We start from the raw sequence: 12,346 nt of genomic DNA, 5'->3' as shown, positions 1-12,346 counted from the left end.
TAATTATGTATATTATATATTATATATACATGAGTGAGAACATAAACTACCATAATCTTTATATCAAGTATAAGTTTTTACTGACCCAAAATAATAGTTATTTATATAATATGTACAATATTTGCCTCCTTTTTATGGACTTGTCTTTTGGTATTAATATTTATAAAAGTATATTAACGAAACTTGCTTTATAACTATTTACATTGAATGCATTGCACTTAAAGTGATAATAGTAATTATACCTAGGGGAAATTATAGAGATTTAAAGAAATGCGATATATTATGTAACAATCATTATAATGCTAAATCTTATTAATGACTATTAAAAATCACGATATTGCTAAAGGTAAACATAATATAACTTCATATTTCTAGTAACTAAAATCTATTCAATAAAATAAACATGAATAATTCTATTTTTATCAGTATTCGTTATCGCACAAATAGACATAAAATAAATGTAAAATAAGTATACACACAAAAATTAACATAATAAACATGAAGAGTGCATCCAATATTATCACTCAAATTATCCTGAAAAGTTATGTATAAACTTTAAGATGCTCATTGAATATCATTTTTAATACCAGTTATTGAATGTATTTTTTAACAGTTTTTAACAATTCGTTATAAATTTGCATTTTTCAAATAGATTAAAAGTCTTTCTTTAAATGTGTTCGTTTTAAATTATCACTAGAAATTTAAATCATAATCAGTCTATACTAGAATTATTACTTAAATAATGTTTTAGCAATGTTTTAATTAGCACAAAATTAACTTTTCCATTAATATGTAACTTTTCCACTAATAATACATGTTTCAGCATAACTAAAACAGATTTGATTACTGTTGATATAGTAACACGTGATAGAGCCAATGAAAAATCATATGCAAATCTGTAATGTATGAACAATCCCTGGATGAAAAGTGACTCTATCAAAAAATAATAAAATTACAAAATGTAAATATGAACGGTAATTCCTATTATACAAGAAGCGTTGGTATCGGCTTTTTCCCAGGCCATGCCTCTTTGGCGTACTTCTTTTTTTTCGGTTCCATCGCTCGTGGCTCCGTCGTGCCTGGCATATGCTCCTGTACATGTGGCACTTCAGTTTGTATTTGATTCGGTGTCATCTCCACTTCGGGTGCTGGATTAGGTAACGCAATGCCAAGCCGTGACGTTAGTGATGTTAGAGCCGTCGAAAACGGATTGATCGTCGACATCGAGGACGGCGTAAATTGCTCGGGAGGTAGATCGTGATAGAGTTGCGGAGTAGATGTGGGTTGCATGTGTTTCAGAGGATTGTGATCCTCTGACAATGATATGAGACCACCTTCCATACGCATTCTCTGCAATAAAGGGACATATATTTATTGATATCAAAATTCTTCTTGTTTTTTCTTTCTTGATTCATAAGGATTATGCTATCTTCACACATACCTTACTAGGAACAACCGTCGTTTGTATAAGATTTCGAAACCTCCCGACTGAGGGATCAACATCTTCCGGATTAATTACTTCTTCATCGTCATTGAAAGTAATTCCTTTTTTCTTCCGCTTGCGCGTTGGTTTGTGCATTTCGTCATCTGTTATGCCAAGCATAGAAATTCGTCGATTGTGAGCCGTATTGAATTCTGTTAGATTCTAAAAGTTGTAGTCTGTGTTTAGTGCAATGCAAAATTTAAAAATAATAATGAAAATTATCAAACTATACATACATCCAACTCTGTTTCCGTTTCTGGTAGTCCCAACAAACCACCAGCATCCATATCCTCTGATAACTTCTCCAGTTCTTCGATGATGGGCCTGGCACCAGTTTGAGGTCTTTCTCTTATTATATAATACCGAGTTGATGCCCCAAAGTGAAATGTACTATCAATTGGTAACTGAGTTGGTTTATGAGCTTCTAGACGTAGATTTCCAATAAAGGTCCCATGTGCTGAAAAATTATCAAGTTTTCATCAATAATATTATATATCTCATATATATAAAATATATGAAAATTTCTTTAAATAAAACTATCAACAGAATAATAATTTAATTTAAATACTAGCTTGATCTACAAAAAATAAAAGATAGAATTTTGATTTTCAATCCAAAAAATTATTTTTAAAGAAAAGATTACAGCCCTGATATAAATTATATACTTACTGCTTCCTAAATCAACCAGGAATGCTCGATTGAGATGCTTATGATAAACGAGAGCCGCATGAACACGAGAACACGAAGCATGATCGATGCAGAAGTCATTCAACTGTTGATTGCGCCCAAACAGATAACACTTCTTCTCATCCACCATAAGTTTCTGTAAAGGATGTCTACATGAAAAAAAAAAACTATTGTCGTGCGACTTGCGCAAATGATAATGGTGTCCTAAAGGAGTGATACGTCAACGAGATCGCATACGTCACGTTGTCCCTACCTGTATCAACTTGTCGTTCTTCAGCACGTCCAAGTGCAGGCCCACCGGTGGCTTGCCGGCCCTGAAAGGGAATACAACGTATATGGCAAGTGTACGCTTGCTGATGCGTCGTCAAGCTGCTAATGTGGACGCGGAAAAGATTGGGACAACGCGATTGCGTAAACAACGGAGGGACGAACAGACCCCCCCGGAGACACCGGGATCGCGTCACATTCAGAGGAAATCTCTAAGAACGTACCAGTTCGGGACCTCGTAATGATTAGCCATAGTCGTGCAACAATTCACTACGCTCCGCCGTGCGAGCGCGAGTGATCGCGCCAAGTAATAACAATTACTACTGATCCGTTCGAATGTATACGAACGAAAACAAATCCCGTGTCAGCGGAATGAAAGGAACTAGCATCGAGGCACCACCGCGTTCGTGTCATTCCCTAGATGAAGCTGCACTTCCTGATAACGCGCGAGATCTAAATCCGTCTAAATCGCTCGCTTTAAAACCGAATTTCTACACAACTCTTGTATAACAAAGAACTAATTGCAACGTTGAGCGGAAAACCGTTTAAGGAAATAGATAAATGTCTTTTAATGATTCATTTTAAGATCGTCTAAAGAAAAATTCCCTAACTCTCGAAACGAAAGAGAAAGACAGAGATTCGTAACAGAATCTGACTGAAAATGCAGTTGAAATCAGTGCAACGTATGTTTTCTTTCTAAATTAAATTTTTACCCTTACTTCACTTAAAAAAATAAACAATATTGATATCAACAGATCTGTTTTCAATGTTATGTCTTTTACAAATTTTATTATAATCTGTCTTTTAAAAATGTCATGACGCTTTGTAGATTCGTTTTTCATCGCTGGACTGAATTAAATTTTTTTTTTTGTTTTTGTCAAATTTCAAATATATTCAGAGAGAAATATAAATAATATCCAGAGAAAAACCTGAGAGCTGTCACGCCCGCATTTCAACTTTCAACCAGTAACCAGTCCATCGTTCACCAGCGCCTCTATGCGCATAAAACGTACTTCGTTCCACGAAAAAGATCAAGATAGCCGCTGTTGTCAGTGAAGCACCGATGATACCGCGACGTGGTTAATACGTCCTGTCATCTAACCGAGAGATACATCGGAGTTCGATCGAGAGGATTCAGTAACACTTCGTCTCGTCCCCTTGCGTTTGACCACCAATCTACGACTGAACGCAAAGCGGTAGACGAGGAGTCGAGAGTAAATCGCGCAGATTAATGCACAGCTGATGCGTCCGTCTGAGGCGAGTCGTCGCGGCTGACAGGGATACAGAGATGTCATTCAAAATTGGTCAACGCGTCGAGGTCCCCGTAAAGGAGTGCCAAGGCGTGATCGCCTACGTCGGCCACCCGGCGTTCGCGTCGGGTAAATGGATTGGCGTGATACTCGACGAGCCAAAGGGAAAGAACAATGGTAGCGTCAAGGGCCAGATGTATTTTAAGGTGAATCAGCGAAGTGTACCGATATACATCAATAGCCCATTTTTCTAATGTTTATTAATTGTAATCTCGACTCAATTTACTCTTTAAAATTAAAAGATTATAAAATTAAAAGGTAGAGATAACTTAAGCCGAGATTAAAGTTTATATATTGTAAATAGTGACTTGACTTAAATCCCAATTAGCTTAATCCACACTAATTTAACTGATAAAACAAATTGTATAGCTCGCAATGAAATTACGAGCTGTACAATTTGTTACTTGTAATCTTTTCATTTGTTGAATAACGAGAGATAAATCATTTTGTACTAACAAAATAGTAGAGATAATTTGATTAATTATTGACTAAGTTGATTGAAGTTTGATCAAAGATACCTTAAATTCTAATATACATATTAATAATATATATTCAAGAAAGATGTCTGTATTAGATAATCCAAGAAAAAAATAGATTGAATATATGATTTAAAATTTGTGAGGCAACATAGTAAATATCATTCATTTTCATTTTCATTAAATATGAATTACAATATTGTATATAAATAAAAATAGAAAGAAAATATTGTATAAATTTAGCTTGCAATAATACTTTTTTACCTAATTTATCATAATATAGTTAGATTTATCATAATATAATTAGATAAGAGATAAGACCTATAATGATAAACCTTCATCTATTTAATTTGCAGGAAAAAATATATACAAACATGTTATTCTTGCTTTTACTGTGTAGTGTGCCGAGAACTATGGCATGTTTGCGCGTCAAACACAACTTATTCTACTGGATGAAGCTGGCAATAGAACTGAGCCTGTCAGTCCATCATCTGCAGGTAGCAACGCTACAACGCCTGATGATAGTGGTGCCGCTAGAGCCAGGAGTCGACTAAATAGGTGAGTTCTTGGATCTAAATTTTAAAATATATAGCAAAATCTTGATTGGATTAAAAAGAAAATATTTTTATGAAAAATGCATATTTTTTCCACAATTAAATGTCACATATATTACAAAACTATATGTGCTAGTTTTAATAAATAAATATACATAGGATATATTATAATATTATTATATTTAATTTAATATTTTAGTGCAATTAGAAAAAAGTATCTGTATATTGTAAAATAACAAATAGTAGAATTATGCAGAATATAATTAAGCAATATTAAGCAGGATATAATTAATTTGTATTAGGAATAGTTTTGTTTATTGTTGAATTAGCTCGACGTGATTTATAAAGTTGGAAGAAAGAAGTTTGAAATTACTTATTTCCACAATTTTCATGCTAGCATTAGTATGCGTCGAAGGAATGAGCCTACAGCGTAAGTTTCTCATCTTATAATAACACCGAGGATTAAAAACGAATAATTATTTTTCCTATTTTCTTCTCTACAACGAAACATGTTAACATTTCTTATATAAACAAGCAAATATAGGGCGAGTATGTAATTAATAAATCCTTAAAATGTATATGCTGCTCATAAAAGTGTACGGAGAAAAACATCTCCTGCGAATGTTACTCGCCAGCAATCTGACAAATTTTCTGGGTAAGATTATTACAAGCTAAATCTTGACGAACGGATGTCTCAGCAATGTGTATTTTTTTTTATCGCTATTGCTTTTTTTTTATCGCTATTGCTATAGATGTCTTAACAGTCACGATTATCTCTTACAACTATTGGCTCTATCAAAATGTCAATTGCATTCTCATCATTGAATTGTTCAAAATATCTTGCAGTCTTAAAGCACAAATTGCTAATATGCTTGTAATAAAGCTTTTACATATATTATTTACTTTCAGTTAATAAATAATTTGCAGTTATTTTTGTTGCACTTGTTGCACAAAAGTTGTATTAAAAGCTATTAAATTTTTTTTATTAATTTATATTTTTGTAAGATTGTTTTTAAATATGTGTTTTATATATAGTGTTCACATTTTTATGTTTTGATTATGCGAATATTATTACAATATTTTACAATATTGTTTTGTGTGTAAATCTTAATTTCTCGTTTTTTTATTTTGATATAAATAAATAATAAGTTTAAATCTTCATTGTGATTGGTCGATAATCAGCTTAGTATAGCAAATATGTAAAATATTAAATAATAAATTGTTAAATATCATTAAAAATATTTTATGGTATTTTTTTACAGTTCTCGATTGTCCTTGTCTGGAAGTAGAACATTATTAAGTGCCCCAAGTACAGAAAGTCTAACCGGATCACTGCACGAACGTAGAGATGGCGGCGAATCATTAATCCCAGCACCAACCTCAGCTTCGAAGCGTGCCTCATTCGTTGAGGTAAGACATACTATAAGCTATATGAAAAAAGTATAAAATAGTTTGAAATATAAATTATTTTTACATTAATGATGTATCAATTATTTTGTGTATATTTTATGTATTATTATTTATATTAGATAGTAAGAGCAAAAGATTGATTAAAAATATATTAACAAAAACATTAGAAGATTTAAGGCATGACGTTATACATGATGAATGGTATAATTTCTAGGTGAATAAGTTATCTACTATATTCTTGTGATATATTTTCATTGTTTTTGACTAACAAATAGGTTCTGATATTTGGAAATCTATAGGTTTTCCGGTTATTTGTATGTTTTTCGTATATACGTGTGTAAAAACTATTCTGTGACCCGTCGATGCAGTCATGCACGCGTGCATTTCGTTTGACCGGAAAGTGTGCTTGAACATGAGGTAGAAATTAATGGTGAAAATTACAAGGATAGAGAAAGGACTGTGATTTTGTAAAAGCAAGTCGGAGGACTCCGTTGGTACAGAATGATTCATATGGGAATGCACGTACGTGTTTCAGAAGTCCCCTAGCACGAGCTCGCCTCCCGGCAAAAAGCCAAAGGCCCAAGATGATCAGAATAATGTAATTAATACTCATTAATTGTAATATCTCAATTTTTTTAATACCATCATCTCTCTAATATCTTGTTCTTTCTCATACTAGCTGTTTGATCATAAAGCATCGTAACACATAACTTTCGTAACAAAACAACGCCATTGCATCTTTAACGGATACGTCCGTATGTCCTCTTAGATGGATTATCGATTTAATTTTATTTTATTCTTTGCATACATCACTATTATGTTTAACATCAGCTTCATTAATTGAGTTCTTGGTGCTTCGATAGTTTGCAATTCACACAATGGGAAGGGATGTTCTGCATCGTCTCATCCTATCTTCCGCAGTTGGGAAGTGAATTTCCCTTGCGTTGCAAGGATAATGTTACTTGATACCTAACGCGGATGGGTTTTACAGGGTCGTGGTTTTACAGAGGTGTAGTTTGGCCTGATCGATAACTTTTTTAAAATTTATGTTCGCTAAGAGAGTTAATCTTCATAGAACGGGGATATATGCGAGTGAACATGTGTTAGGACGCAGTAGATGAGATAGTCTCGGGTGCTCTAACTTTAGCATATCCTGTGTAAATGTTATCATATAACACGATTCAACTCATCAACTGGATCTTCCTCTATACATTCGTTAGTACTAATAGAATATTCGGTGTAGCTTGTTGGTGTTTCGCTATTGCAACTAATCTCTCATTAATTCACCATGAAACAGACTAATTTTACCCGTATGTAAATACAGAAACAACGGCATTATCGTAATCGTAACGTCATATACGATTCTCATAAATAGGAAATGTGGGGTGTTTTTTTCATTGCCGCATTTTGAGAATGATTATGTCATCTTTGTTTGCGCCATCCATATACCGTTTAGTTATATCGTGTATATGCGTTTCAAGTTGGCACAGGTGCACAGGTCCAGAGGACTTTGAAGAAACTCTTTGGCGATATACAATTCTTTCATGCGATAATAAAAAGAACACCCAACGGCACAGAATGCAAATATACCTTATTTTCTTTCCTCTTTCTGTAATCCAGACAGGTTTTGTAGAAACGTTGAAACCGCAATTCGTGCCCGGTCAGGTGATGGCGGGTTCAGCAGCAGCCGCAAATCTGGTGGAAGAAAAATTGTCGCACTTGCAACTTGTGCAAGAAAATGACAATTTGAAGTCTCAGGTAAATTTCTTTTACTAAATTTTCTATTTTGAGAGTCCATATAGGATTTTATATTTCGCACAGAATTATGATAAGCAAATATATATAAACATTTAATACCATAGGTACGTGATCTTACTGAAAAAATAGAAACGCTGCGTGTAAAACGAATGCAAGACAAGGAGAGGATGAAAGATTTCGAAAAAACGAAACTTCAAGTCGAACAGCTTCTTGAATTTAAAGCTAAAGTTATGGAAAGTCAAGTAAGTAAAATGTAGTATCAGATTTAAAAAAGTTGACAAATATTAAAAATTCTGAGATTTTTATTTAATGAGTTTACTCTTGCGACTTTCGAAAATTTCTCAATTTCTATCTTTTTGCGCTACCAAAGGCGAGCCTCCAAAGAGAACTTCAACGAGCTCGACAAGAAGCTAGAGAAGCTCACGCAGCGAGAGAACAATTTCAGGAAGAAATGTCTGATCTTGCAGAAACGGTGGAAATGGCTACACTGGATAAAGAAATGGCAGAAGAAAAGGCTGAAACTCTTCAAATAGAATTAGAGCAGCTCAAAGAAAAATTGGAGGAACAAACATTGGATCTAGAGATATTACGCACAGAAATGTCCGAGCGGGTATAATATATTATCTAATTTCTATAAAGTTTTCGTGTCTTTCTCATAGACTTACTTTGAAGTTATGTTATTTTCGCAAATAAGGCAGCCGGTGGTGGCTCGACTACGGGAGCTTCGAGTTATGAGGTGAAGCAATTGGAGCAACAGAATAATAGGTTGCGCGAAACGCTTGTGAAAATGCGTGATTTGTCGGCACATGAAAAACACGAATTCCAAAAGCTGCAGAAGGATATGGATCAGAAGAAATCTGAGATCTTGGAATTGGGTCGCACGAAAGAAAAATTGTCGGCGCGAGTCGAAGAAATGGAACATCAAATAGCAGATCTGCAGGAACAGGTATATATTGTTTATATGATTTATATATGATTCATATTTTTTTTCGCATATGTATATACTTTATCTTTTATAGGTCGATGCGGCGTTAGGAGCCGAAGAAACGATCGAGATGTTAGGTGAGAAAAAAATGGCGTTGGAAGAAAAAGTAGCTGAACTAGAAGAGGCTGTCGCGGATTTGGAGGCTTTGCAAGTATGTAGTCTGTACTTTGTATTGCAAAAATATATATATATATATATATATATATATATATATATATATATATTACAACAAATGCGTATGACGAATAATATATTGTAAATTGTGTTCAGGATATGTCGGATCAATTGGCCGAATCGTCCAAAGAATTAGAGCTAGAGCTTCGTGAGGAATTGGACCTCGCTCTTGGAGCAGCACGTGATGCTCAACGACATCGGGACGCAGCGTTGGAAACGCTAGCGGACCGCGAATTAACCATCACAAAGTTTCGCGAACTCACGCATCAGTTGCAAGAACAATGTTTGCAGTTGCAGCAACGAGTTCAGTCGACAGAATCCACTAAGACTAATGTTCGAGGTAAGAAAGAAAATATTGGAATAAAACTACATCAAATTACTAAATTATTATAATTTTTTTACGAATTATTTACTATTTAGGTGCAGATCAACAACTCGCCGAGATATTAGACTTCCAGAAAACGTTCGCCGAGACCCGAGCGCAAACCAAGGCAGTCGATCTCGAATTGCGTCGCCTAGATGCCGAGGAAGCACGAAACCACGTATGCTACTTATTATCTTTCATGCCTCCAGCATTTTTAACCCGTGGTGGAGATCACGACGCGATATTGACGCTCCTACTGATACCAAGGATGACGCAAAAAACAGAAATCTTGATTTCGCAAGTACGAGAAAAATATAGATCGATCGAAAAGATAGACAGGTAACAATGATTCTTTGTCGCGTGATGTTTATTCAAATTTCTATTTCGTATAACATTTATTTGTTTTTATTAATTGCAGGTCTTCTGTAGTAAGGGGACATGGAGTAGCGCAGTACTCATTTAGATCTCGTCTCTGTTCACATATGTACGCCTTACAAACTACCCTGAGCTGCTTCGAGTCGGCTTTGAACTCGTGCAGCTCGGAAATGTTACTTAAAGCAGGAGCGGCTTATCCGGAGATGGCAGCGCAAGAAAAATCATTGGATTCGTTAATCGAGCTGGCTAAGAGAGATCAGTTAGACGAGAATTTGCCGATGGATGCAATTGAGAAGTGTTGCGGATACTTCGCCACGATGTTCTCCGTGCTCTTTGGCGAAAGTATGACTGTCAATCAGGCGCGTTTAATTGTGAACGGTACAAGAACCTTGGGCAATACATGCGATGCCATAGCTACCGACGCTTCGGCGATAAAAGCATTGATACAAGGAGAGGGTGGCGATATAGGTACATAACATTTGACTAATTTGAATTTGACTAATATAGACGTTACCATAACACATTTTTCTTAAGGTCTACTTTGTCAACATATTGAAACGACATGCGAGGTAATTCAGCAACATTTGAAATCGGCTAGAAGGCGAGTACCGCGTGATCATGCTGGTCCAGCATTCTCCGTAGGCGCTAATCTAGGATTAGACAAAGATTGCAATGAACAATTTTTGACGTGTTATCAACATGGTGTGAAGATTATCAAGACACTTCAGTATCTATTGAAAAGCGCCTTGCAGGCTATTACCGAAAATGGCGGTAAATATATTTTTAGATTTCCTTAGGAAAATTTATTTTTATATCTTTATAAATCAATTTATAAATGAATTATCTTTAGATTTAGACACGGGGCTAGCGGCCGATAAATTAAAGGAAATGGCTGCGACGTCTAGTGAAAGAGTATACGATACAGAAGATTTGGGTCCTGTTGCTACTATTAAGGCTAGCTTAACCGTGATACAACAATTAGCGGCGAATTTGGCACAGAAGATGGCCGAGTGTGAGAACGAATTGGCTATAAGTGGACAGACACAAAGTCAGCAGCAATCTATGGAGAGTGAGCAAATAACACCAATCGTAGCTAGAGCGAATGCAGTGAGAAAGGAGTCGGAAGAAACAAAAATACTCAGCAGGTGCGTGCATTTTTGTTGACATTATGTTTAATTACCATTAGAACAATATTCAAGATCTTTTATATTTTCATATTAGAAAACTCGAAGCAAGGGATAGCGACATACGTGAAGCGAGATTAGCTTTGCGAGAAAAGCAAGAGGAGTTATCTGAAATGACATTGCGGAAGGAATTAGCCGAGAAACGATTTGCGACACAACAGCATGAGCATGAGATGAATGTCGAGAAGTTAAAGAGAAAATTAGAAGAAGCGCAGAATCAATTGAAACGCAAGGTATTCCTTCTTTCATTATCATATATATATTGTAATCTTACTTGTACAGTTATTGATTCTTTTTTTTGGTAATAGGAAAAAGAGTTCGAAGAAACGATGGATCATCTACAAACTGATATCGACAGCCTAGAAACAGAGAAAGGGCAATTGAAAGAGAAATTGAAATCAATAGGCAAGAAAACGATATCGGTATCTGGTGCCGATAGTATGACAGGAACTACTTCAATAACAAGCACTTTGGACAACAAATATTACATACAAGAAATAAATGCTCTCAGACAAGCTTTGAATAACGAGCATCAGCAGAAGAAAAAGATAATGTGCGCCGTTTTACGTCAAAAATTGGATAGTTTGGAACCGTTACCTTCGCCGACGAGTCTCAAATCTTTAGATTCGAAGATTCAAGAATTGCGAAAGAAGACTACAGATCTTGTCAAGGTAATTATTAATCAATAATCATTATCGAATATTATACTCAAATATTCTTTTACGTAAATGTTTATTTATATTTCAGGATGTTGAAAAGACTTTGGTATATCCGACAGTTCCCGATTTGAGACGTAAAGTGCCCGAAACATCTTATCATTATTTACTGGAACGGCAAAGAAATATTATGCAACTGAAGAAAAGAGTAGACGAGTTAGTGGTAAGTACACATAAAAGATAAATACATAATAATGTAGATTAATGCAATGTCGATTACACTGGCTAGCCAAAATTATATTCTTTAGGCTCAAGTACGTCGAGAAGCTATTAAACGTACGCCAGGTGGAAGAGCTGAAGCGAATTTCGCCGTATATCCGAATCGTGAGATGGCAGCGGCAATGCAGGAACGCAAATTACTTGCCGCCGAAATAAAAATCCCTTGTAATGGCCCAGAACAATCGTTTTCTGTTAATGTAGGACCGCAAGAACTTAGGAAAATTCACACTCTGTTGTATTATTAAGAATTCGCGTTGTTTATATTTACTTCGTGACAAGTTATGTGATCATCTCAAGAATCCTCAATCAATATCATGCAAGAAAGACTATCTTTTTCTAATAATTTTTTCACGATAGCAGTTTTGTACTATGTTGCCGTACCCT

The 12,346-nt window shown here is 35.1% G+C and overlaps 2 protein-coding genes across 6 annotated transcripts; one reads left to right on the top strand and one right to left on the bottom strand.

Annotated features, from left to right (window-relative positions):
* Window positions 1-57: 57 nt before the first annotated feature.
* Window positions 58-2,824, bottom strand: NiPp1 (nuclear inhibitor of protein phosphatase 1). Of its 2 annotated transcripts, none has more exons than XM_011647263.3 (6): window positions 2,662-2,824; window positions 2,424-2,484; window positions 2,153-2,306; window positions 1,720-1,940; window positions 1,442-1,645; window positions 58-1,350 (listed from the first exon to the last, which is right to left on the bottom strand). In XM_011647263.3, the coding sequence occupies exons 1-6, from the start codon at window positions 2,688-2,690 to the stop codon at window positions 985-987; spliced, it is 1,035 nt and encodes a 344-aa protein (XP_011645565.1). In that variant the 5' UTR covers window positions 2,691-2,824; the 3' UTR covers window positions 58-984. The 2 variants fall into 2 exon arrangements, with proteins under 2 accessions (XP_011645565.1, XP_025075467.1); XM_025219682.2 differs by having other exon boundaries at window positions 2,153-2,319; window positions 2,662-2,813.
* Window positions 2,825-3,457: 633 nt separating this feature from the next.
* On the top strand, window positions 3,458-12,288 carry DCTN1-p150 (dynactin subunit 1). Of its 4 annotated transcripts, XM_011647265.3 has the most exons (20): window positions 3,458-3,893; window positions 4,624-4,781; window positions 5,175-5,207; window positions 5,373-5,432; window positions 6,040-6,187; window positions 6,723-6,785; window positions 7,808-7,945; window positions 8,050-8,187; window positions 8,316-8,555; window positions 8,640-8,891; window positions 8,965-9,081; window positions 9,201-9,444; window positions 9,525-9,807; window positions 9,887-10,311; window positions 10,378-10,614; window positions 10,694-10,988; window positions 11,065-11,260; window positions 11,336-11,698; window positions 11,775-11,906; window positions 11,992-12,288. In XM_011647265.3, exons 1-20 carry the CDS (start codon window positions 3,726-3,728, stop codon window positions 12,205-12,207), a joined length of 3,906 nt encoding a protein of 1,301 aa, XP_011645567.2. In that variant the 5' UTR covers window positions 3,458-3,725; the 3' UTR covers window positions 12,208-12,288. The 4 variants fall into 4 exon arrangements, with proteins under 4 accessions (XP_011645567.2, XP_011645568.2, XP_011645569.2 ...); XM_011647266.3 differs by lacking the exon at window positions 5,373-5,432; XM_011647267.3 differs by lacking the exon at window positions 6,723-6,785.
* Window positions 12,289-12,346: the final 58 nt, after the last annotated feature.

The sequence above is a fragment of the Pogonomyrmex barbatus genome, unplaced genomic scaffold, assembly GCF_055798465.1.
Source record: "Pogonomyrmex barbatus isolate J1 unplaced genomic scaffold, ASM5579846v1 scaffold1, whole genome shotgun sequence".
Lineage (NCBI taxonomy): Eukaryota > Metazoa > Arthropoda > Insecta > Hymenoptera > Formicidae > Pogonomyrmex > Pogonomyrmex barbatus.
Note: the sequence above shows the minus strand (reverse complement) of the source record. Positions and strands in the feature narration are given on the sequence as shown.